At 37.7% G+C, this 27,260-nt stretch overlaps 1 protein-coding gene across 5 annotated transcripts in view; it reads right to left on the reverse strand.

Moving 5' to 3' along the window:
* The window catches only part of LOC135104933 (dipeptidyl peptidase 8-like), a 282,612-nt gene that overhangs the window by 133,863 nt on the left and 121,489 nt on the right, over positions 1 to 27,260 (reverse strand). For all 5 annotated transcript variants that reach the window (XM_064012719.1, XM_064012718.1, XM_064012717.1 and 2 more), the window contains exons 10-12: positions 19,689 to 19,912; positions 3,577 to 3,721; positions 2,637 to 2,824 (exon numbers count right to left, since the gene is read on the reverse strand). In XM_064012719.1, the coding sequence (XP_063868789.1) occupies positions 2,637 to 2,824; positions 3,577 to 3,721; positions 19,689 to 19,912 (557 nt within the window). The remainder of the gene's footprint in view (positions 1 to 2,636; positions 2,825 to 3,576; positions 3,722 to 19,688; positions 19,913 to 27,260) is intronic.

The following is a 27,260-nucleotide window of genomic DNA, read 5'->3' on the forward strand; positions in this document are numbered from 1 at the left end:
AGTGTGGACGCTGTAGAACTGTTAATACACACTGGGTAGTTATCACGTGGTGTGACGTCCTACAAATGGCGACTGCAAAGAAAAGAAAAGTAGATGCAGAATGTCGAGCCTTCTTCCAAGAGAAGTGGACAAACGATTATTTTTTTGTTGAAGTGAAAGGCAAACCTGTGTGCCTAGTTTGTGGGGATGCGTTAGCAGTAATGAAGAAGGCCAATGTGGAGCGTCATTACAGCTCAAAACATGCTAAGCTCAGTGATTTGGGAGGACAAATGCATCTGGATAAAATCAATGCTCTTCGGCAGTGTTTAGAATCACAACAAGCCTCTTTCACAAGACCTCGGTGTGACAGAGACAACGTTATTCAGACGAGTTATGCACTGAGTGACCTAATTGCCAAGAAGCTGAAGCCTCACATAGAGGGAGAGTTTGTGAAAGAGTGCATCGTTAAAGCTGCGGAGTTGCTAGCGCCAGACAAACTTCAGTTATTTCAGAGTGTTAGTTTGTCTTGTAGAACCGTCTCAGATCGGATTACTGACTTAGCACAAGATATTCATAAAACACTGAAGGATTCTGCAAGAGATTTCCAGTTCTTCTCTGTGGCTTGTGACGAGACAACAGACATAACAAATACCGCCCAACTGGCCATTTTTGTTCGTGGAATAACGGCCGAGTTTGACACACGAGAGGAATTGCTGTCATTGGAAGCCATGCATGGCACCACAACTGGTGAGGACTTGTTTGAGAGTCTTGTTTCGTCAATGAACAAACTAGAGTTAACATTTGAAAAGTTAAGTGGCCTCACTACTGATGGAGCTCCAGCCATGGTTGGCTCACAAAAAGGGTTAATTGCTTTTGTTAAGAAAGAACTGAATCGTCTCTGTCTTGATCCAAGTGATTTAATAATATGCCACTGCATCATACATCAAGAAAATTTATGTGCATTGTCATTGAGGCTCAATAATGTAATGACAACAGTAGTGTCATGCATAAATTTTATCAAGAGCAGAGGGCTAAACAGCCGCCAGTTTAAGGAGTTACTGAATGATCTTGCCTCAGAGTACGGTGATCTTGTTTATCATTGTGAAGTGCGGTGGCTGAGTCGTGGGAAAATGCTTATGCGCTTTTATGAACTGCGTGATGAAGTCAAGCAATTCATGGAGATGAAGGGAACACCTGTCAGGGAACTCAGTGATAGCAAGTGGCTGTGTGATCTTGCTTTCATGGTTGACATTACCAAGTATCTCTCAGAGCTGAACGTCAAGCTGCAGGGCCCCAACCAGCTTCTCAGCTCTCTGCTTTCACACGTGAAATCATTTGAAGCTAAATTAAAGCTGTGGAAAGTGCAACTCGAAAGAAGTAACACTGTGCATTTCCCCACTCTGCAAGAACAAAATCCTTCTACAACGGATGAATATGCTGGTGAGTGTGCGAAACTAATTGAGGCATTTAGTGAAAGGTTCAAGGACGTGAAAAGTAAACAACAGGAGTTGAACATCTTCGCTACACCATTTAATGTGGAACCAGCTGATGTGCCTGATAACCTGCAACACGAAATAATTCAGCTGCAAAGCGATGATGAGCTGAAAGCTAGGTACAACAACCTCTCACTGCTTGAGTTCTACAGACGTTACGTAAGTGCTGATGATTTTCCTATTTTGAGGAGACATGCACTGAAATATGCATCTGTGTTCGGAACGACTTACTGCTGCGAGCAGTTCTTCTCAAAACTTACCCTGGCAAAGAGTAGACTGTGCTCCAGACTGACCGATGCAAACCTGGAAAACCAGTTGCGAGTAGCATCATCAACAGTACCACCTAACATCACGCGCCTCGCCAAAGAGAAGCAGTTCCAGCCGTCACATTAGAGGTGAGTTAAATGAGTGAAAAAATAATTGATAACTTTTTATGGCCCGCGAATTATATTAAAAATATCTAAATGGCCCTTGACAGAACGAAAGTTCCCCACCCCTGGTTTACAGTTTCCTTAAAGCATCACACATCCTTTTCCATCCATTCTATTCTTCCTTAATTTCATCCAATTTCTCTTATGTATAAACACCTTGGCTTCACACTGAAGTACACTCTGAGCTTCTCTTTCATTTTCTCTTTCCTTAGTAGCTTCCTATTGTATTCTTTCAGCTGACCAATCCTGCATGCAGCTTTATCCTTTTTGGTTACTTTATGATTATAGTCTGTTCAGGGATAAGACAGTACATAGTTCATTTTTGTTTTTTCTATCTCACTCCTCGGATCTCTCTACAAAGTTTAACAATATCCAGTACATTCATGTTTGCTCCCTTTTCAACAAATGATCTTGTTTCCACAATCTCTATCTTCTGAGGAGAATTTTTCAAACTCATACTTACTTGTTTTTTTACTGTTTTTGGCATGGTCTCACCCTACACCATCATGACCAGAACAACATGAACAAACCAAGGAACCTAAGAGACTTAGTTCACCTTAGTTCACAGGAAATTTTGTGCACTACTCACAGGACAGGGATTATCCACAACTAAGGATAAGTTGGATACTAGTAGATATGGCAACAGGATAGTATGAGGCTCTTTTCTTGTAAGTCACACATAAATACAACTGAATACTAAAATCCTGTTTTCTATAAATAAGAAAGTACAAACCTTAAAAGTGTTAGTGACAAGCTGCACCTGGGGTCCCCCATAGATGCACAGTACTGTGGGGTACTTGCGGCCTGGAGTGAATCCATGAGGCTTAAATACCATGGAGTAAACCACATCCCCACTGGCTATCCTGGTGGTGAACACCTCGGGTACCACTAGTGACTTGATCTCCCGCAATCCTTCAGACACTGTAAAGGTAAGAATGAGAGGAAACACTTATCTTGATGGTGAAAGGGAAATGCTTGTTGATTCAGGCTACAAAGATGTATCTGCAGACCTGTAAACATGACACAAATCTTCAGATTCTTCAGTAAAATATCTAAATTTATTTTTTTTTACTTTAATGAACATAAATATGACACTGCAGTATCACTCAATTTTTATCATGGGGCCCGTCATACAACAACATGGGGGCATACACTGCCTCTCATATTCATGGACTTAAGAGGACACATCCTTCCACCTCTCATATTTATGGACTTAGGGGACAGATCCTTCCCCATTTACTGCTCTGGGAAGGAAAGATGTACTGCCAGACATTCAGGCAATCACTACCCTCGCCATCCCCAACATTATTCTGCATTAAGGACTTCTCTGTGACTTGTTGCAGCCCATTCCCATCTTAGATGCAATTTGCATTAAAGCATTACACTAGTGGCAATTTGACTGTATATAACAAAGAACTATACACTTATTCACATGACAATAATTTGATAACAAATTACCATGCTCTTAATGATACAGTAAATAATAATGAGTTAGTTCCACACTCTGAATAATGGCTATCTGGCTGTGAAACCTGATTTCCATTCATTACCAGAACTCATTCCTCTATCTCCACCTATCATTTATGCTGTTGCACATGGAAAAGTAATAAAGATAAAATTCATAAATATTTCAACAGGCAACAAACTCCTGATCTAACCATAACCTAACTCACATGGTTCATTGACCAGGTCTCCCAAGGCAATGACCCACACCAGCTGCCCACTGCCATTTGGTGTGTCCAGAGGTGTGATGCGAAACACCTGGCTCTGGGAAGGCATCTCAACACTGCTGTACACTGTGGTGAACACAGTGCAGTCCTGCAGAAAGAAAAGTTGTTAATCTTTGGTGTGTGTGTGTGTGTGTGTGTGTATTTACCTAGTTGTATTGTACAGGGTACAAGCCAAAGCTCATTTTGTCCTGTCTCCATAATCATATTTATCCAGTTTCTCTTTAAATATGTGTACACTGTTTGTCACAACCTCCTACTCCTTCAAATCATTCCAGATTTCAATAGTTCAATACGGGAAGCTGTATTTCTTGATGTCACTCAAACATCTACTCTTCTTTATTTCCTTCCCATGCCCCCTCATTCATCTCTCTCCCTCTTCTACCTGTGGTACCAAGTCATTTTTGTCTATTCTTTCTATATTGTTTACTAATTTGCACATTGTTATCAGATCTCCACCTTCTCTTCTCTCTTGTAGTGTTGGTAATCTCATCTCTTCAAGTCTTACTCCTTAACTTAAGTCTTTCAATTCTGGTACCATCTTTGTCACTATCCCCTGTATTCTTTCCAGTTTCCGTATAACTTTTTTTCACTGTGGAGCCCAAACTACTGCTGCATATTCCAATTTAGATCATGCTTATTATAATTTTCTATATCATTTTTTTTATCTGAATAGTTAAACACCACCTTAATTTGTTAACAAGCTGTATGCAGAGCCAAATATTCCATTTATGTGCCTTTCAGGTGATAGTGTGTCCTGGATCATTACCCCCAAATCTTTTCCTTCATTACTTTTCATTATCATTTCTCCTCCCATCTTGCAATTCCATGAAGGTCTCTATTTTCTTTTTCCTATTTCCAACACATGGCATTTTCTGGCATTAAATTCTAGTTTCCATCTTTGGCTCCATGCATGTACCTTGTCAATATCCTTTAGTAACTCTTTGCAGTCATTTTCATCCTCTATTATTCTCATTATTTTTGCATCATCAACAAAAAGTTTTATATAACTATCTACATCCTGTCATATAATTTACATATACAGTGGAACCTTAGTTACTCCCTTTCTGAACAACTCGATTTTCAAACAAAAAATTGAACTCATAATTGCTTTGGTTGCCATACCAAAATTCGATTTTCAAACAGTTATTTGATTTCAAATACTACAAGACATATCAAAATTTATTACTAATTTATAGTTTCTATAAATATTTCCTTTGTTTTTATATATTTGGAGGAGAGACACAGAGGGTAAAACAGTAATTCAATCTTTAAAATATGTTAAATATGATCCCATTGAAGAACCTCAATGTACTCGTAAACAAATAAGGTTCAGCACTCAGAACTAATCCTGAGCCTCCTGTGGCTCTCTCTATGTCCCACGACACCATCACTACTGCACAACTACATTTTCCCAGTAGCTTTTCCCAGTAGCAAGATGTCTAAGTGTTATGATCACCTTCATTTTGGCGGTGAGTGGGTTGCTCCTCTGTGTCACTCTGTAAGGCTTTCCTCACTTGATCAGTGACAAAAGGAATGCCTGCATGATCTAAACAGTATCTTTTGATGAGTTCTGTGTCACTAAGTTCATTCAGTACATTCTTTCTGAATAAAAAAAATTCTAAGCTGGAGATGTTGTGGAGCAGCCATCTCAACTAGTGAGAGCATCAGTCATTACCCGCTAAGACATGGTGGACAGGTGTCTGAGAACAGATTAATCTATTTTACACTGATTCCTATGGGGAAAATAGCTTCAGTTTTCGAAATTTCAGATTTCAAATGATATTCAGAAATTAGTTAAGTTGAAAAACCGTGGTTCCACTGTATTTGAAACATAACAGGTGCCAACATAGATCCTTGCAGTACCCCACTTGTCACTTTGTGCCAGCTTGAATTAGTGTCTCTGGTTACTGTTCTCATTTCTCTCCCTTGTAAATAATCATCCATCTATTTCAATGGATCTCCCTTTATTCCTCATTCATTCTCTAACCTTTCATGGGGAACTTTATCAAATGCTTTTTTGAGAACCAGGTATATCGCATCTGTCCCTCTCTTGCGCTCCATCTATTACTCTCATATAAAAGCTCAGTAGATTTGTGACACAGGATCTCCCTTTCCTGAATCCAAATTCCTCTTCTGTTATTATCTTTTCATCTTCTAAATATTGCACCCATATATCTTTAGTTACTAATTCACAAAGCTTGCTTACAATTCTTGTTAGTGACACTGCTCTGTAATTTAATGGTTCCATTTTATTTCCCCCTTTGTGTAATGAGATTATGTTAACTCTTTTCCATTCCCTTGGTGCTTTTCCTTCTTTCAAGAAGTAATTGATTATATCCCATATGGGTTCCTCCATTTGTTCCCTGCATTCTTTTAATATCTATCCACTTAACTTGATCTGGTCCCATAGCTTTTCTAACATCCAGCTCTTCCAGCAGTTTCTTGATTTCTTGTCTCTTTACTTGTATCTCATGTATTCCCCCATTCTGTGATACTACTTTCAGTGCCACAAAATCGGTTTCCTTTGTAAACACAGACTGAAAACTGTCATTCATTAGTTCCCTCATCTCATTAGTTTCATAAATTCTTCCTTCTCTTTTTAACTTGTTTATGTCATCCCTATATTTCATTTTTCCATTTACATATCTGTAGAAGAGTTTGGGCTCTTCTTTGCATTTTCTTCCTATGTCACTTTCAAGAATTGTTTCTTCTTCTCTTCTTATTATACCATATTCAGTTTTTGCCTTTTTGTATTCTCTCTTTCCAGTTCATTTTTCCATAATATTTATTAAGCCCAACAAAGTTTGCCTTAGCATAGTTCTATCTCCCATTTCTGCATTGTTCATTCATGTGCAACACTGTTTCCTCCTTTAGTGCTATTTATATTGTTACATGATCACTTCTTCCCAGTAGACTCACACAATGTATACTTGGTTTACTTTTTGGAGTTTTCTTAAACACTAATTCCAACTGTGATGGTTCTTCTCCTCTGCACCTTGTAGGTTCATTTACCCATTGTCTCATTGTACTCCATGACCCAACATTTTCTTTCACTTCCATCTCCTCCCAGTTAATACCTTTAGTGTTAAGTTGCCTACTACAGCACTTTGTTACTTTTTCTTATCACTTCCTTTTTGCTATTTCTTGTTTCTAGTTGCATAATTTTATATCTATTGGTCCCCCATGCATTAGTTTTTGGTGGTATGTACATCATGCGTGTGTGTGTGTGTGTGTGTGTGTGTATTTACCTAGTTGTGGTTTATGGGAGGGGAGTAATCTCATAGTTTCCCGTCTCTATATCTATCCAGTTTGGTCTTAAAAGCATGGACAGTTATGGCTTTCACAACACAATGTCTTCACTGAGTTCATTCCATTTGTTCACACTTGTGTGAGGAAAACTATACTTCTTGATGTCTCTTCTACAGTTAACTTTCTTCAGCTTCTTACTGTGTCCCCTTGTACTGTGTGTGTCTAAAGTTATAAAACATTCTTTGTCTATATTTTCCATACTATTTATCATTCTATAGATGTTTATTAAATCCTTTCTCACTCTCTCCTATTTTCAAGGGTAGGAATTTCCAACATCCTTAATCTCTCTTCATAGGTCGACTTACTCAACCCCAGAACCATCTTTGTGACTGCTCTTTGTACTCTTTCTAATTTTATAATATTCCTCTTTATATGAGGAGACCACACCACTGCTGCATATTCAAATCTTGGTCTTATCATGGAAATCAACAACTTTTTATCATTCCTTCATCTAAGTATGAGAATGCCAATCTTACTCTTTTTAACAAATTCATCGTCTCTCCAGTAATTTTATCAATGTGTCTGTCCAGAGTCAAATTTTCAGTAACTGTTACTCCCAAATCCACTTCCTCTTTTGATTTATATAACTTCACACCATCCATTTCATAATGAAATTGTATTTTTTCTTACTCTTTCTAAACTCCATTACTTTACATTTACTTAAATTGAATTCCATTTGCCAAGATTTATTCCATCTATTTATCTTATTTAAATCATCTTGCAATACCATACAGTCATTTATATTTTCTACCCTTCTCATCAGCTTAGCATCATCTGCAAATAAATTCATATAACCTTTTATTTCTTCATTTATATCATTCACATATATTACAAACATCATCGGTACCAACACTGACCCCCTGTGGGACACCACTGGTTACTTTCAGCCAAGATGAATTCTGGTCTTGTATTGCAGTTTTCATCTCTCTAACATCCAGATAATCCTCCATCCACTCCAGCAGTCTTCCTCCAATTTTTCTATAATGTTTTATCTTTCATAGCAATCTTCGGTAAGGTACTTTGTCAGATGTTTTTTTCAAGTCTAAGTAGACACCATCCACCCATCCGTCTTTCTCCTGCACAATATCGATTACCTATGAATAAAAGGACAATAAGTTCATGGAGCATGATCTTCCCCTCCTAAATCCAAATTGACAATTTACCAAAACTTTATCTTTTCCAAGTGTTCCATCCATCTTTCCTGTATTGTTCTTTCACATATTTTTCCTACAACACCGGTCAAGGACACCAGTCTATAATTCAGTGGGTTTTCCTTATTTCCTCCCTTGAATATTGCTGTAATATTTGCTCTCTTCCAATCTTTTGGTACTCTTCCCTGTGATAGTGATGTCACCACTAGACTGAATTTTATCAGCCAGTTGTTCTCTACATTCCTTCAATATCCAGTTTGATACTCCATCTGAACCAGTTGCTTTATTTACATCAAGTTCTTCCATCGTCTTAAGTATTTCCTCATAACTGATTGAGACTGTACATAATATATTCCTCACCAACTTATTTCTTCCAGTATCAAACTCCCTCCCACAGTAAATACCGATCTAAAACTATTGTTCATAATCTCCTCGTAAATTTTTCCTTCAACTTTCAATCTTGATGAACCTTCCTTCTTCTTCATCTTCCCATTAATATGTCTAAAGAACAGTTTGGGTTCATTTATACACTTATGTAATAAATCTTCTTCACAGTTTCTTCTCTCCATTCTTATTATCTCAACGTACTTATTTCTAGCATCAATATATTCCTCCCATTTGCTCTCAGTTTTCCTCTTCTTCCATCTATTCCAAACATCTGACTTACAATTTCTAGCCTCTTTGCATTTTGTACTCAACCATTCTTTACCCTTTCTACATTTTACTCCTCCTCTAGATACAAATTTTTCCACAGCAGAATTATATATCCTTATAAATTCATCACATTTTTTCCCAAACTTCTGCATCTTCAAAGTCTTTCCAATCCACGGCAACAAAATATTTTCTTAATTTTTCAAAGTCAGCTTTACTATATTTAAATCTTTTCACCTTATAATTTTCATCAATGATTACATTTTTATTTTTCAAGATAAATTCCATCAACACATGATCACTTTTACCTTGAGGGCTATCATAGCGTATAGTTTCAATAATATCCATGTCCTTGGTAAACATTAAATCAAGTCTTGATGGTTTATCACTTCCACTAAATCTGGTATCGCAATCAAACCACTGAGTCATAAAGTTTTCCACCACCCAGTTTAACAGTCTATTACTCCATGAGTTTTCACTTGCAGTAGTTGTCAATGTCTCCCAATTTATCTCCTTAAAATTAAAATCACCAACAATAACTATATCACTACTTTCCATCATTATCTTTTCAAGACGTTTTATCACACCTACCAGCATCTCTTTGTGTGTGTGTGTGTGTGTGTGTGTGTGTGTGTGTGTGTGTGTGTGTGTGTGTGTGTGTGTGTGTGTGTGTGTGTGTGTGTGTGTGTGTGTGTGTGTGTGTGTGTGTGTGTGTGTGTGCGTATTTACCTAGTTGTATTTACCAAGTTGTGTTTTACAGGAAAAGAGCTATGCTCGTGCTGTCCTGTCTCCATATCTATAAGCATCCAGCTTAACTTTAAATTCATGAATATTTTTTGCTTGTACCACTGTTTCATCTAAGTTGTTCCATATTTCTATGCTTCTATTTGGGAAACCATATTTCTTGACATCTCTTCTACTTGCTGTTTTCTTCAATTTCACTCCATGTCCTCTTGTATCTCTTGAGTCCCACACAAATAAATCTTCTTTGTCAACTTTATCCTTACCTTTTAAAGCTCTGAATATAGCAATCAGGTCTCCTCTTTCTCTTCTCTCTTGTAATAATGGAAGCTTCAATCTCCTTAATCTTTCTTCATAGGTTAAATCTCTCAAACTTGGTACCAATTTGGTTGCAACTCTTTGGATCCTTTCTATTTTCCTTATTTCCTTTTTATTATGGGGTGACCAAACAATTGTGGCATATTCCAGTTTTGGTCAAATCACATATTCCATCAACTTTTTCATCATCTCCTCATCCATGTAAGCAAATGCCCCTTTCATCCTTCTTAGTAACTTATAGGTTTCCCCAACTATTTTGTTTACATGTTTTTCTGGGGATAAATTATCACTGACTGTAATTCCCAAGTCTTTTTCTTCTTTGGTTTTCTTAATTTCCACTTCTCCATTTTTTTTTCTTTTTTTTTTATGTAGGAGGGACACTGACCAAGGTCAACAAAAATCCAATAAAAAAAAAGCCCACTGAAATGCCAGTCCCATAAAAGGGTCAAAGCAGTGGTCAAAAATTGATAAATAAGTGTCTTGAAACCTCCCTCTTGAAGGAATTCAAGTCATAGGAAGGTGGAAATACAGAAGCAGGCAGGGAGTTCCAGAGTTTACCAGAGAAATGGGATGAATGACTGACAATACTGGTTAAGTCTTGTGTTAGAGAGGTGGACAGAATAGGGATGAGAGAAAGAAGAAAGTCTTGTGCAGCAAGGCTGCGGGAGGAGGGGAGGCATGCAGTTAGCAAGATCAGAAGAGCAGTTAGCATGAAAATAGCGGTAGAAAACAGCTAGAGATGCAACATTGCAGCAATGAGAGAGAGGCTGAAGACAGTCAGTTAGAGGAGAGGAGTTGATGAGACGAAAAGCTTTTGATTCCACCCTGTCTAGAAGAGCAGTATGAGTGGAGCCCCCCAAGACATGGGAAGCATATTCCATACATGGACGGATAAGCCCCTTGTACAGAGTTAGCAGCTGGGGGAGTGAAAAAAACTGGCGGAGATGTCTCAGAACGCCTAACTTTATAGAAGCTGTTTTAGCTAGAGATGAGATGTGAAGTTTCCAGTTCAAATTATAAGTAAAGGACAGACCAAGGATGTTCAGTATAGAAGAGCAGGACAGTTGAGTGTCATTGAAGAAGAGGGGATAGTTGTCTGGAAGGTTGTGTCGAGTTGATAGATGGAGGAACTGAGTTTTTGAGGCATTGAACAATACCAAGTTTGCTCTGCCCCAATCAGAAATTTTAGAAAGATCAGAAGTCAAGCATTCTGTGGCTTCCCTGTGTGAAATGTTTACTTCCTGAAGGGTTGGACATCTATGAAAAGACATGGAAAAGTGCAGGGTGGTATCATCAGCGTAGGAGTGGATAGGACAAGAAGTTTGGTTTAGAAGATCATTAATGAATAATAAGAGTGGGTGACAGGACAGAACCCTGAGGAACACCACTGTTAATAGATTTAGAAGAAGAACAGTCACCGTCTACCACAGCAGTAATAGAACAGTCAGAAAGGAAACTTGAGATGAAATTACAAAGAGAAGGATAGAAGCCGTAGGAAGGTAGTTTGGAAATCAAAGCTTTGTGCCAGACTCTATCAAAAGCTTTCGATATGTCTAAGGCAACAGCAAAAGTTTCACCAAAATCTCTAAAAGAGGATGACCAAGACTCAGTAAGGAAAGCCAGAAGATCACTAGTAGAGTGGCCTTGATGCAACCCATACTGATAATCAGATAGAAGGTTGTGAAGGGATAGATGTTTAACCCTTTCCTTCCGGCGCTTAAATTATTTTCCCGTTTTGTATGACGGCTAAAAATGGTAAACCTAGAAATTGTCAGAAAATTGTTTGAATACTAATAATTATTTTCTCTTTGTTATTCTGAATGCAATGATGTACTTTGTAGCTCGATGTGACCTCTGAAAGTTCAGTTTATGCCTTATCAAGGATTCCTCCTCTTCCTGCTGTGTGATCCGTCATCCAGAAACAGCCCGGAGAGCGATGACACTGCGCGCACGTGCGCGCACACACACACACACACACACACACACACACACACACACACACACACACACACACACTCTCTCTCTCTCTCTCTCTCTCTCTCTCTCTCTCTCTCTCTCTCTCTCTCTCTCTCTCATCTTGGAGGGGAAATTGTACACTTCCAATGAGAGAGAGAGAGAGAGAGAGAGAGAGAGGGAGAGGGAGAGAGAGAGAGAGAGAGAGAGAGAGAGAGAGAGAGAGAGAGAGAGAGAGAGAGAGAGAGAGAGAGAGAGAGAGAGAGAGAGAGAGAGAGAGAGAGAGAGAGAGAAACTTCCACTCACACCATCTGACTCAAGAAACCGCGCTTGGAGCTCAAAATTGAGGTGCGAAAATTCTTGATTACGGGTATGATCACCGTTGCTACGGACGCATTTTTGCAATCGTATACATACGATTGCCGGAAGGAAAGGGTTAAGAATCTTCCTGTTGAGGATAGATTCAAAAACTTTAGATAGGCAGGAAATTGAAGCAATAGGACAGTAGTTTGAGGGATTAGAATGGTCACCCTTTTTAAGGAACAGGCTGAATGTAGGCAAACTTCTAGCAAGAAGGAAAGGTAAATGTTGACAGACAGTGCTGAAAGAGTTTGACTAGGGTGCAGGTTTGACAAGGTGCAAGCACGGAGGCACAGTTTCAGAGAACAATAGGAGGGACCCCATCAGGTCCATAAGCCTTCCGAGGGTTTAGGCCAGCAAGGGCATGGAAAACATCATTGCGAAGAATTTTAATAGGTAGCATAAAGTAGTCAGAGGGTGGAGGAGAGGGAGGAACAAGCCCAGAATCGTCCAAGGTAAAGTTTTTAGCAAAGGTTTGAGCGAAGAGTTCAGCTTTAGAAATAGATGTGATAGCAGGGAAAGAAGAAGCAAAGTTATTGGAGATATTTTTGGCTAGATGCCAGAAGTCACAAGGAGAATTAGATCTTGAAAGGTTTTGACACTTTCTGTTAATGAAGGAGTTTTTGGCTAGTTGGAGAACAGACTTGGCATCGTTCTGGGCAGAAATATAAAGTGCATGAGATTCTGGTGATGGAAGGCTTAAGTACCTTTTGTGGGCCACTTCTCTATCATGTATAGCATGAGAACAAGCTGTGTTAAACCAAGGTTTGGAAGGTTTAGGTTGAGAAAAAAAAGTGAGGAACGTACGCCTCCATGCCAGACACTATCACCTCTGTTATGCGCTCAGCACACAAAGACGGGTCTCTGACACGGAACCAGTACCCATTCCAAGGAAAATCAGCAAAATACCTCCTTAGGTCCCCCCAACTAGCAGAGACAAAACACCAGAGGCACCTTCACTTAGGGGGATCCTGAGGAGGGATTGGAGCTATAGGACAAGATACAGATATGAGATTGGAGGAGCCCAACGAAGAAGAAAGGGTGACAGCATAAGCAGAAGGATTAGAGGTCAGGAAGGGGTCAAGAATATTGGGCGTATCTCCAAGACGGTCAGGAATACGAGTAGGGTGTTGCACCAATTGCTCTAGGTCGTGGAGGATAGCAAAGTTGAAGGCTAGTTCACCAGGATGGTCAATGAAGGGAGAGGAAAGCCAAAGCTGGTGGTGAACACTGAAGTCTCCAAGAATGGAGATCTCTGCAAAAGGGAAGAGAGTCAAAATGTGCTCTACTTTGGAAGTTAAGTAGTCAAAGAATTTCTTATAGTCAGAGGAGTTAGGTGAGAGGTATACAGCACAGATAAATTTAGTCTGAGAGTGACTCTGTAGTCATAGCCAGATGGTGGAAAACTCGGAAGATTCAAGAGCGTGGGCACGAGAGCAGGTTAAGTCATTGCGCACACAAACGCAACATCCAGCTTTGGATCGAAAATGAGGATAGAGAAAGTAGGAGGGAACAGAAAAGGGGCTACTATCAGTTGCCTCAGACACCTGAGTTTCAGTGAGGTGTAGGAACTTGTCAATCTTCTTTTGCTTTTTAATTATTCCATCACCTTGCATTTCTTTGCATTGAATTCCATTTCCCATTTCTTACTCCATTTATATATCTTATTTGGGTCTTTCTGTAATATTTCACAATCCATATTGTTTTCCACTCTTTTCAATAATTTTGCATTGTCTGCAAACAGACTTACATAACTGTCAACCTCATCCACCATATCGTTGACATACACAAGAAACATTACGGGGTCTAAGACTGTCCCCTGTGGTACTCCACTCTACTCCATTGAGATTTTTCTCTCTTTATTAGTGTTCTCATTTCTCTATCCCTCAACAAGTCTGTAATCCAATTCAGTGTGTTTCCTTGCAAACCCCCTATATCTTGAATTTTCCATAGCAGTCTCTGGTGTGGTACCTTATCAAATGCTTTTTTTTAGGTTTAAATAAACACAGTCTGCCCAACCCACTCTCTCTCTCCTGAATTATATCAATTGCTCTACTATAAAAGCTTACTAAATTCATGACACCTGATCTTCCACTTCTGAAACCAAATTGTCTGTCAGTCAATGTATGTGTTTCTTCTAAATATTCCATCCATCTGTTTTTAACTATTCTTTCCGCTATTTTTGCTACCACACTTGTTAGGGACACTGGTCTGTGATTCAATGGATCTTCTTTATTACCTCCTTTAAAAACGGGCACAATATTGGCTCTCTTCCAGTCTAGAGGAATTTTTCCTTCCTTAAAAGAACATACTATAGTATTGTGTATACCTTCTGCCAGATGTTCACAGCATTCCTTAAGTATCCAGTTGGACACACTCCATCTGGTCCTTGAGCCTTACTTACATCCAAATCTTTTATAATCTACTTAATTTCACTTATGTTCACCTGTATCAATCTCATCACATTGCCTCTGTGCCATGCTCTTTCTCCTTCAAATTTGCTTTCTTTGGTAAATACTGACTGGAAGCACTTGTTCATTAATTCCACTTGTAACCATGTATCTTCATATGTAATGTCATCTTTCGTTAATTTATCTATTGTTTGCCTGTTTTTCATCTTCCCATTCACATATCTGAAGAATAACTTCAGTTCATATTTGCATTTGTTAACTATATCTTTCTCATAACTCTTTTCATCTCTCAGGATTCTGATATATTTGTTTCTTGCCTTCTTGAAATCTTCCCATTTCTCACTTCCTCCTTTTTTTCCCCATCTATTCCATGCTGCTTCTTTTCCTTTTCTTGCTGTTATACATTTCATATTAAACCAGTCTGTTTTCTTTTTCACTTCCTTTGTTTTGATCTTTGGTATATATCTACTGACCCCTTCATTATAAATTTCTATGAATATGTCCCACTTTTCCTGCGTACTGCTTGCCATGAACAGTTGTTTCCATTTAGCCTCTGCAAAATATTCCCTCAACCTGATAAAATCTGCTTTCCTGTAATTATATCTCCTATTCTTGTAAATTTCATTCCTATTTTCTAGTGGACCACTGCCTATACTGAATTCAATTAACAGATGGTCACTTTTACCTAGTAGGCACTGAAAATTTATTCCTTCAATGATGTCCATTTCCTTTGTAAACACCAAGTCTAGCCTTGATGCCTTTTCATTACCCCAAAATCTTGTATTTTCTCCAGTCCACTGGGTCATAGTATTTGTCATTATTAAATTTAGAAGCATATATCCCCATGACTCTTCTCCCCCGTTCGTGGTCCACTCTTCCCAGCATACCTGATTGCAATTAAAGTCACCCATAAATGTTATATTGTTACTCTCTGCCAGTATTCTCTCCAAACAGTTACTAGTATCTCTTAACAATAATTTATAATCCTCTTGTGTCCATGCATTCGTCTTTGGGGATACATAAGCCACTGCAAAATCTCTTCTTCCTTCTCCTTTCCTTTTAGTTTGATTTCTAATTACTTCTGCCATTCCTTCTCCTATTTCAACCTCTTCCACTGTTATACTCTTCTTTGTAAGTAACATGACTCCTCCCCCTTTCTTATTATTTCTATGTTTTATCCACACATTATAATTACTATTACCAATTCTTATATTTTCTGTCGTCTCGTTTAGTTTAACTTCAGTAATACCCATGATGTCAGGCTGCTTTATCTTAATATAATAATTCAATTCTTGCAATGTTGATATTAAACCATTTATATTTGTATATGCCACTGTCCACTTTTTATTTTCCCATACATTATTTACATTTTCTATTCTTTTTTGTCAGATACCACTTCCTGAGCCTTTCGTCTTTTACCTTCCAATAGAACTTTTTTTTCTCTTCCTCTGTTCTGTTCTCGTTTTTTGCCTTTGCTTCTTTTATTAGATCGCTTACCTTGAGTCTCTCCTCCTCATTCATGTCCCTCTTTATCCAAACTTTCCTGTATTGCTCTGTCTTGTCCAGTTTCCACACATTCGATATCACTTCCATGGCTGTTCCCTAAATTCTACTTTCAGTGGTCGCTCTCCTCCTTCTATATACTTCCCCAGTCTATGTATTTCCTCAATTTCACTTATCCAGTCCTCCCCTTCTCTCTGTATATTTCTTACAATGTCCTCTGCTACCTTTTTTTGTTCTCTTTCCCTCTTGTATCTAACTGGCTCTGTTTTCTCTTTTAATCCATATATAACAATACATTTCTGTTTGTCCACTGTGTCCCTTACCATCGATTCCTTCTGTTTGATCACTTTCACAATTTCCTTACTTAAATCTGTCTTTTCCTTCTTTTGTGCTTCTATGATTTGTGTAAAATTAACTTTTTCTTCCTCTTTTTCCTTCCTCCAGATTTGATGTTCACTTTTTCCTGTGTCTGTGTGTGTGTGTGTGTGTGTGTGTGTGTGTGTGTGTGTGTGTGTGTGTGTGTGTGTGTGTGTGTGTTATTTTTCACACAGACAACACTACTGATATGTTTAATGCTCCCCATACAAGATGAATGAAAATAATTAAAAATAATAAATAAAAACAAAACAAATCAAAGTTACAGTTTAGAGGCACAGAATTTAACCAGATGTCATGTAAACTCCAGCCATTTCTATAACATGTCCTGAAGCATTAGATGAGTATTTAAATGTTGGTATCAAATCTGAGGAAAAGATATAAAAAGATAATGGAGATTCAAACAAGATAAAAGAAATACAATTCAGGAGGTATTCATGCTAAAAATAAAATTCTCAAGATTTTTCTCAGAGAAAGTATCAGATTAAAGTGAGTAAATTATTACATATTCCAGCTTTTATGTTTTTCTCACCACAGTAGTGAAATAATGGCGAAATTCTTCAGATATGTTCATCAGAGCAATTAATTAGTAAATGGTGACTCAGCACAAGTTGGAAGAGTAGTTTGCTCCTGACTATAGTTTTGCCTATTCCATGTATATTCCTACACAAAGAGATCTTTGCATTATCAATTGTTGAACCCAACTTATGAAGAAGGTCAACTTGGTGTAAGTCACTGAACACTGAAAGAAGAAAGCCCAGATAAGACTTCTGCCTCCACCATCACCACCAGTCATTCCAGCAAGCACCCACCACCATCACTATCGCCTGACACCACCACACCCTCCCGCAAGTCTCCTCATATGAGCTTATTCCCTCACTGCCCCTAGTGCTAGCCTGTGACATTACCATCCTGGAGCACAATAATTTGGGCACAGGGACTCCTCCCTCTGCTTCCTGGATTTTCTCACCTCACCTTATCTCTTCATTCTCTTCCACAGGAAGGAGTTGCAGACAAAAAAAAAAAGTCATCAACACCTCTAGCTCAAAAATTTACAATTTCATCCTTATGAAAAAATGCATTTGTCGTTTGGCAATGATGAATGTATAGTCATCCCTTGACATTAACTGTTTTAAGCTGCACTGTCTTAAAAATCTACAGAGAAGTCCACACATAATAATTACAATTAAACTTAGGTATCTATGGATTTCCTTAGCACTTTTGTAGTCAACCAAAAACACTTGCAGCTAGCCACCCCCACACTCTCCACTCTCATGGAAACTATGCAAGTGTCTAAATCTCTTGTCTCCTCAGAGCTAATATGGCTGGGTAGTGTAACAGGAATATTATCAGATGTTACCAAACCTCACTATTTCTTTGTTTCTATTGAAGCAGCAGTGACAGTAATTTGCCATCTGCCAAAAACAGCTTACCAAAAACAAAAAACTTACAAAGCCCATCTTCAATGACATATATATATTCATCATTATAAGACTAAAAAAAATAATTCTATACAGGTGAACAAATATTACCAACTCTGAGCTTGCAAATAATTATTAATCTTCTCTCTCTCTCTCTCTCTCTCTCTCTCTCTCTCTCTCTCTCTCTCTCTCTCTCTCTCTCTCTCTCTCTCTCTCTCTCTCTCTCTCTCTCTCTCTCTCTCTCTCTCTCTCTCTCTCTCTCTCCAGAGCAACTACACTGCAGACACACTTAGATTAGATGAGTAAATAGGCTAATAGATGGCAAATGCAACTAATATTGGCAAATGCAGTGCTTAATGCCACATGATAGGTGCACAATAGGGAACAAGGCTCTGGTAAGGTTAGAAGGCAAAAAGATAACAAGTTACAGCCTTCTCTGATTTAAGTAACCAAAAGCCAAAAAATAAAGATGATTGTGTATCTGGATTAATCTTCAAGAGTGTTAAATGTAGAAATCCTGAAGTAAGATATTAAAGTTGTATTGGGCACTGATCAGAACTCACCTAAGTTATATTGTGCAGTTATGGTTTCTATTACAGGAGGGATATACTAAGTCTGTTAGTCAGTATAGAGAAAATTACTAAAAGGATACAAGGGATGTGAAATGCTCCTTAAATGAGGAAACTAAATACATCAGAGAGGCACTGACTAAGAAGATATATGACAGAGAAACAGTACATAAGTGGCAAATGAGATATAATAAAGATGATATAAACAAAATTCTTAGGGTTAGTAATCAGGATGAGACTGGAAGTAACAGTTTGATAAAGTAAGAGAGAGAGAGAGAGAGAGAGAGAGAGAGAGAGAGAGAGAGAGAGAGAGAGAGAGAGAGAGAGAGAGAGAGAGAGAGAGAGAGAGAGAGAGAGAGAGAGAGAGAGAGAGAGAGAGAGAGAGAGAGAGAGAGAGAGAGAGAGAAATTGTTCTTAAATAGATTGGTTGATGAGCAGAGTAAACTCAGTGATCAGGATGTTGGTGTGAAGTCAATAAGGACTTATGGATAGAGATGATAGATGGAAATAGGTAATGTGTTTTACACGTGTAAGCCTGGTGGCTTCTTGCAGCTTTCCTTTCATAACCATGTCCTCATGTTCAGATTGTCAGCCTTCTACACCATATTTCATATGCACTCAAACTTGTATCATGCACATTTTTTTTATCCTCCATTCTTCTCTTGATATCTCTTATGTGTGACACTTCAACCTTCCACAGTATCCACTTTTCCTATGCATGCCACTTTTAAGCTGCAGCCATGTTTTTTTTTTTTTCTACTCTCCACTATTCATTTTCCCTCTACACCTTATCACCCATTTGTCACACACCATAAAGCTCTTCTACATATCCCACCCTAATCAGTTGCCATTTTTCCTCATGGCTGCTGGCTTCATTCTAAATTTCCTTTTGTAAAATTCCATCCTGAAAACACCTTTGGTGTTAGATTCTTTCAATTTTCATATCCCTCTATCTGGGTAGCAATAGCACTGTTAGAGTTGACCAAATCCATTTATAGCTTGGAGTTCACTCATGGCCTAAATGGTATCATGTCAGACTCATATTTACCTTGAGTATCTTGTATAGGATTCCATGCCCAGTGACAACCTCTCATAACCAGTTTTCTCACTTTCAGATCTATCACTTAGTTTCCATTATGTTCTAGAGAAGGGCATTACACTTTAACATGTCTATATTTTTTTCCTGAATCCCAAAACGACATTTTTTACAAGCAAAATTTTACTTACCTGCCCTCCATCAACTTGGGCTATTAATTAATCTAGCCATTCATGATGTTAAATTAAATCTCTTACCTGGTCAAGTGCCACCTGGTGGGAGAACCCAGACTGGGTGAGACGCTGGATTATGCCAGGATGTGAAATGGAAGTAACATATAAGTGGTTCTCCAAAGGAGAGTCCCGCAGTCCAGTGAAGTACACTAATCCCCGCCCCTCATCCACCCACAGCCCTGTTCCTGTTACAGACCATTCACCACTTGTCAAAGGAATCTTCTGAATGAGCTGTGCAGTGACCAGACCTGAAAGCAGATGACAAGAGAGTATGAGGCAAATGTGATTATCAAAACCAATATGTATTTCAATTCACCAAATAAAATACGTTAAAAAAGCAGAGCATTTTTTTTTTTTTTTTTTTCATTATCCCTATCAAATTATACATCACAGTATATTTGTGGAAGAACAATGGGTGCTGTTTAAGAGTGCCACAGCAGGGGTATGCAGGAGAGATGTGTGTTGTGAGAAGAGTGGGAATTGAAGTGCTAAAAGGAAGGAAGAGTGGGAATTGAAGTGCTAAAAGGAAGAAAATTGTGAAGAGAACAGGAAAATATAATTGTAGTTGAAGAGGCATGCTTCTCAAGTATAGTCAGACAAAAGATATCTGAGAGAAACTGAGACAAAAGACTTGTGCATGATACAGAAGTGCAGATGAGAGGCGGGTTAGAAGACTGACAAAAAATGTTCAGATGTTCAGATGTTTTAGAAGAAAGCAAAGATGATATAAAAGGTAAAGGAGGCTCAACAGCAGAGACTGGCCAGATGATGACTGAGAAAGATGCTGTGAGAAAAGATGGGAAGAGCCTTCTGAGATTGCTGAATGTAAAAAACTGAAATCTGAGATTAGTTCAGTGGGAAATGATCAGTAATGAATGTGTTACAACAATTCAAATAAATTTTTGATAAAAAAAAAAGCTATAGGAAATAAAGATGAAAGAAGGATAAACTACAGTAAAATAAATAAATAAATAAAAGTGATAGTGTGGTTCATTCAGTGGCTGGTAAAATTCATGAGTGCATTTTCATGACAATACAGTGTAGATCCAAGTGCATGAGTAATTCCTCTAAACAAAGACAAGAGTGATAAGCACGAATGTACTAGTTTTTGGGATGCAAGTTCTTGAAGGTGGTAGGCAAAGTGTATATTAAAGCATTAATAAAGACACTTAGATAATGCAATGAGGTAGTAATTTGTGTGAACGGTATAGTTTAAGAAGAGAGAGAGAATATATCTTGGTTGTAATTATAACTGGACAAGACTTGACAACTAACAATAATCAATCTAATTTTGCATGTGTATAGATTCATTAGAATTGATTCCTTGCTATAAAAAAAAAAATCTCTTAAAGTGCACATTAGTAGTACAAACTGGCCTGAAAGTTTTGTGTTTATAATATTTTAGTGAGGCACCATCATAGCAGCTTGGGCAAATATAATCTGGTCCAAACCTCTGAAGCAGATGGGGCTAGACTACTCTTATGACAACTGTAGTTTATAAAGTCACAAGGGAGGGAGACCTTTCTTCTTGGTCATAGCACAATGTCCCATAGCTGGTTTATGATTGTATATAATACAGCTGACCATTTGATGTAATTTCATGTGTAATTAAAAAATTAATTAATTAAGAAATTAATTAATTAAGAAATTAATTAATTAATTAAAATAGAGTATTCATGAGTTGACATTGTGTTGATGACAAAGGAAGTGAAAAGTAAATGATGATGAAAATAGAAGTAACAAATATGGTATTGCAAAATTTGCTTAGCAATTTAAGAAAACATCACGGCATTTCATTATTTTCAATGAAACTGAGATGCTACTTATTGATACCACATAGATTGTGAAGAGATGAGGTGACAATTACATGTAATCAAACATCACTGAGTTTCAGCACAATAATAAATTAAACTAGACTAAATGGCTACTTTTACTGTATATTATATGGAAAGTTAATTTCAACTTCAGACTTTATTAGAAAATTTGATAACAGCTTGATTTAGCAGCATAATTCTCTCATCATCATCATCCTCTGTTTTAATATCCTAATTTTCTCCTATGGGATGGAATGGTTTCATGCATTTGAAGTAGGTGGTTTCTTTCCCTGGATGCCCTTCTCTAATGGGAGGTAGTTTTAAGCTCAGAGTGGCCTTTTCCTAAGGAGCCTGCTCACCGAGGCAATCAGGGTTACCCCTCTCAGACTGACTGTACCAAGTAATGCAATGCATCTCATTGTTGGCAGTGGGGTCCTCTTATTTCTACTCCAATATACTTACAGCCAAAGCTGAATTCAGGATATGTATTTTTCAGTAAATCAAACTTAAGTTGATGTAGTTAATGCTCCTGATATTCAATATAATAGATTTTTTCATAAAAATCAAGGATGCTTCAAGCAAACCACTGGTGACAAGAGGAGAACAAAGTCAAATATGCCTTGAGCACATATTGTTTGAATGAGTAGAACATGCACACTCTGAAGGTGGCACATCAAAACAATGCCTCAAGTGTATGGGTAGTAAGGGAGTATAGAAAACTTGTAACTATATTGGAAAAATTCTGAAAGGTCAAATATTACCACAGTAGAATTCTTCATTCCAAATCTGAGTTTTCCACTAAATTTGATTTCATTAAACAGAGCTCCTACTGTATATTGGAGGGATTGTTTGGAATAGTCAGACAAGTATAAATCTATCTGTAAGTAAAACCTATCATGAAATATGCTTGTGAATTCATCAGTACAGTACATAATGATAATAATTGGCTGTGATTTCATAAGCCACTCAAGGTCCTATAATAGACCTGTCACATAGCCCCAAAACTCCTCTCATGTACCCCAGATTGAGAACCTCTTGTAACTATATTGGAAAAATTCTGAAAAATCAAATATTACCACAGTAGAATTCTTCATCCTATATCTGAGTTTTCCACTAAATTTGATTTCATTAAACAGAGCTCCTACTGTATATTGGAGGGACTCTTTGGAATAGTCAGACAAGTATAAATCTATCTGTACATAAAATCTATAATAGACCTGTCACAGCCCCAAAACTCCTCTCATGTACCCCAGGTTGAGAACCTCTGCTTTAATGGACAGATGATCAGTCCAACTAAGATAAGTTCAGTTCATAGCAGGGGCATTGCTGGATTGAATTTTAAGTCACTTTCTCTGTTGCCGCCAACAGTGGTGCTGGTGGTTATGGAAGTAACGATGGAAGAAATAGGTATAAAGACAAAACAAATATGTATGCTAAATATGTTCTGTGTTATGAGAGTTAAAGTGAACTAGTATATTAAGTTCTGGTGCTATGAAAGTTAAGTAAATGAAAGATATAATGAAACTGAGAATAAGAGAGGTGAAGGTGTAAGGTGTAGCTACATTGTGGTGGTGAGGCTAATGTTTACTGGGAAAAGCGTGGACGCAGCAGTAAAGCGAGATAAGGAGGGACAGTGACATATGGGAGTGGTGAACTATTGCTGACCTAAAATGGGCAGGCGTGAGGCGCCAAGGACCAGCAGGGACGAAGGCCAAAGGAACAGATCCCTTTGTACTGCCACCGCGTTTGGATGTGACTACATTAGGAAAGATCAGACCACTACAATATAGACGCAGGTGTTGCTTGGTGACAGGCCTTCTTAAGACCCCAAGCACATGAGTTCCCCACCTGTATTACAAGGGACTGATTGCCCTAATTGTCATAATCCATGATTAGTGATGTGTTATGTTGATCCAGTACTTAATGGTTAATAGTACTACACACGTCTTACATTTATTATACATGTCTTCATGTTTGACCAAATGCAATAAACAATTTGTCACCATGTGGATCTAAAATCCTTTAGCTGCCTTTGGGCAGCTATATTCTCTACACTATCACTGAGCCACTAAATAGTTCAGAATTCATTCGCCATGCCCACCATGAAAGCCAAATTATTTTGCAAGGCATGCTACAGCATTTTCCTTACAATACTGTGCCAAAAGTGACCTGGTGGCAAAATATTAAAAACAATGCTAGGTTGTAGGAGAAATACAGAATATGGGCACAAGGTCAAGAATACCTATGAATAGTTAAACCAACAGACAAATGATTGAATAAGGCTCAGGACTGCAGATATGTGATATGAAGTTCCTCCCCACCATAAGAAATTCTGAATTTATGACTAAACTTGGTATTTTCACAGAAGCGCAAGAGTACAATAATAAAATATTTCAGATACATTCCATTGTACCAATGCTTCTGTATCTCCTCCTTTCTGTAACTTGAACTTTTCAAGAGGGAGTTTCAAGACGGTTTATCCTTTTTTTTATTATTATTATTCTATCTAACATCTATATGGGAACTGGCAATAAGTGGGTCTTCTTCTTTTTTTTTTTTTTCCTCAGCCAGTGGCCCCCTTACATAAAAAAGTTATCTTATGAAAACCTTATAATTTTGGAATAAGAACTATTTATTATCTATGTTTAAACCAATGCTGAAATAGCACAAATTTTATCAAATAAAATGAAATATTAAATAAGAATTTATGCACGCACATTGAGAATCCTTAAAAATCTGGACCTCACTAATTCAATTTTAAGAATACCCATGCGAATTTTTTAAATTTAAAGCATTGTTCAAACACAACTATCAGAGTAAAGGTTGGTTCACATTGAATTTTACATCACAAATAATAGCCAGGCAAAACAGTGAATGTTTCATATGTGAGTGATCATACTGGAAGCAATGGGTGGAGAACTATGTTGCAGACATCAGATCCTTCATAGTAAGCAAGGAAGGCAACACTAAGTGTTTCACTAAATAGGAGGAGCTATTTTGCCTCATTTTAGTCCTTTTTCATAAAAGCAAAAGGGAATGGGTGCATAAGACATGAAACAGACAGAATTTGGGAATACTATCATCTCATTCAAGAATTTGCAACTGATGAAAAAAAAAAATTATGGAGTGCTTTGGACATTAAGAGTTCTTGAAATTTCCAGTCAATAGCTGTCCTACAGCTTATCCTGATATTCATGTAATGTCATGTCATATTTCCATACTTCTTCATTAAAGGGCTCCATAAAGTTCATACAAGCAACACTTGTCTCAGGCAGAGGAAAGACTGCAGGCTAGGATGCAACTGCTATGGTTACCAAAAGTTGCAAAAGGCAGCCATAAGGGACTAGTGTGCATATGTGAGGGAAGCCACACTGAAATAAGTTACTTGCCAAGCAATCTTCAATGATATATTGATATGTTAAGGATCATATACTTTGCATCTCATTCAGTCTGCACACCCCAGAAGAAAAATAACACAAACTATTTGAAATCAATGTGGCATGCATGACTAGTGTCTGTGGCACAGCATTCAATGTGATCCCACCTTGAGTGGTAATTATTCACAGTGAAGAAAACTGTGCCTATCTCTATTTAACTGATCTACAATTTCCATTAGTGTTTACCAGGAATAGTGCTTAATCACCATATACTATGGCAACCAAAATGAGTGTAAAGAAAATGTACTACTGCTCACAACAGTTCCTGACCCCTGGTAGTCCAGTCTTGCTATAGCCCTCTTTTTCCATGGAAGATGCTTACTGGCAGCCATGTAGCTCCCATAAGAGATAGGAAACAGGAAAAGAGGACTGAAAGAACAGAGGGGGATGGGAGAGGTAAAAAGAAGTTTTAAGGAGAGGAAAGACTAGGGAGAAACAATTCCTGAGACAAAGAATGCACACATATTGATTATTAAATATTTCAGTAATTATCACGACTCCTCATTCAGACTCATTTATAATTTTCTTATAAGCTCCATAAAAGCTACCAGACATCCTTACAACCTTCGTGCAAAATTAGAGAGAGATAAAGTGTCAAAATAATTATCCATATCATTAAAAAATGAAGAGACAAACTGTCTGAGGCAGAGGAGCAGAAAGCATCAACACCAATGCTATTTTCTTTTCTTTCTTAAAACATAATGGTAAAGAGTATTCATTCCAAAACTAAATCTATTGCCACTTAATAACTCCCAATCTTAGGAACACGACATCTACTGCAAGATCAGGAAATTACTAAGAGATGTGATATTTACAAAAAATGCTCTTCACCATTTCATTACACTCAGCATTGTTGCTTCTCATCCTGAGCCTGTCGCCTTCTGCATTCTTTTGAAAACTGAATAATTCCAGACTCTTTTTTCTCTACTTATTTCTATTCAAGTTTTATGTGTATCTAAAGTTTTCTATGAAAGTCTGGAACCTAAAAAATAATGCCAAGAAATGTTTCTACATTATCAGTAAGCTGTTATTGTTATTTTCCATATCTGTTATTCACTGTGATTTTACTATTTATTTATTCATCAAAATGGTAATTATGCATGAAAAATGAGAGAGAGAGAGAGAGAGAGAGAGAGAGAGAGAGAGAGAGAGAGAGAGAGAGAGAGAGAGAGAGAGAGAGAGAGAGAGAGAGAGAGAGAGAGACTTGCAAGTACTGTTGAACATGATAGATATGATAGATATACAGTCTAAAAACAGGGAGACATTTCATAACATAACCACCTCCAAAACAATTTCTAGTCTTACCACCACCATCACCATCATGGGAACAACAATTATCACCCGTACAGTTGCAATATGGATAAAAAAAAGAATAACACCCTGCAACAAAAAAATTTACAACCACAATCACACTTACTACCAATATGGCTACCACAAAACAAAACAACAAACTATGTCTGTGTATATACCTAGTAGCAGTATATAGGACATGAGTAGCACTGGCAACTGAATTTTGAATTGCACAGTTTCTCCTTTAGATAATGAACATCCCTTGCCTCTATCATCACTTCTATTCCAAAGGACTAGATTTCCAAGCAAACATTATTCCCTTTTCTTAACCGTTCTTGTATGTCCTCTGCTTTCTTCAATTTCTTGATGTCTTTCCTCATAAGTTATATTTCTCATGTTTTTTCTTACCTCCATTCTATTTTTTTTTTTACTCACATGTGATTATTCTAGATCCATGAACATCCAAATATTTTTCAAACACCATTTCAAAGCAAACACCTGGTCCATCCATCCCTCCTACTTCTAAAGCTACAAGTAATTCCTACTCTGTCCTCTCAAACCATCTTGATCAACATTTTATCAGTCATTTTACCTTAAACAATAAAAGCTATAATGAGTATACAATGTTAAAAGTATCCAGCCTTAGGTCACAGAACAAAAAGTGGCTTATATCCACTTGCCTTCAAAATAAGCCTTGTGACTCCAATTACTTACCCTATCAGTTCTTCTATTGCTGGAAGTATTTTTTAGAAGTCCAATTTAAAGTGACTGCTGCACTAGTGTATTCAGCATGATGTTCTCTATATTAGCCAGCTGAACTTTTTCAGCTACATGTGCAGCTTAAGGAACAACCAGAAAGCATATGGAGCAATGTCTAGAGTGTAGGAAGTTTTGCCAACCTAGGACATTCAGTGCTTGGACAAGAAATCCTGGATGAAGGAAAAAAAATTAGATGAGACCAAACTTCTGGAGGTCATGCAATAAACGGTTACAGCCTTCAGCCTATTCTTCTCACCTGATCCAGGATTTCTCAGCCATGTAACTCAGATTTATCA

This window comes from Scylla paramamosain, chromosome 11 (assembly GCF_035594125.1).
Source record: "Scylla paramamosain isolate STU-SP2022 chromosome 11, ASM3559412v1, whole genome shotgun sequence".
Taxonomy (NCBI): Eukaryota; Metazoa; Arthropoda; class Malacostraca; order Decapoda; family Portunidae; genus Scylla; species Scylla paramamosain.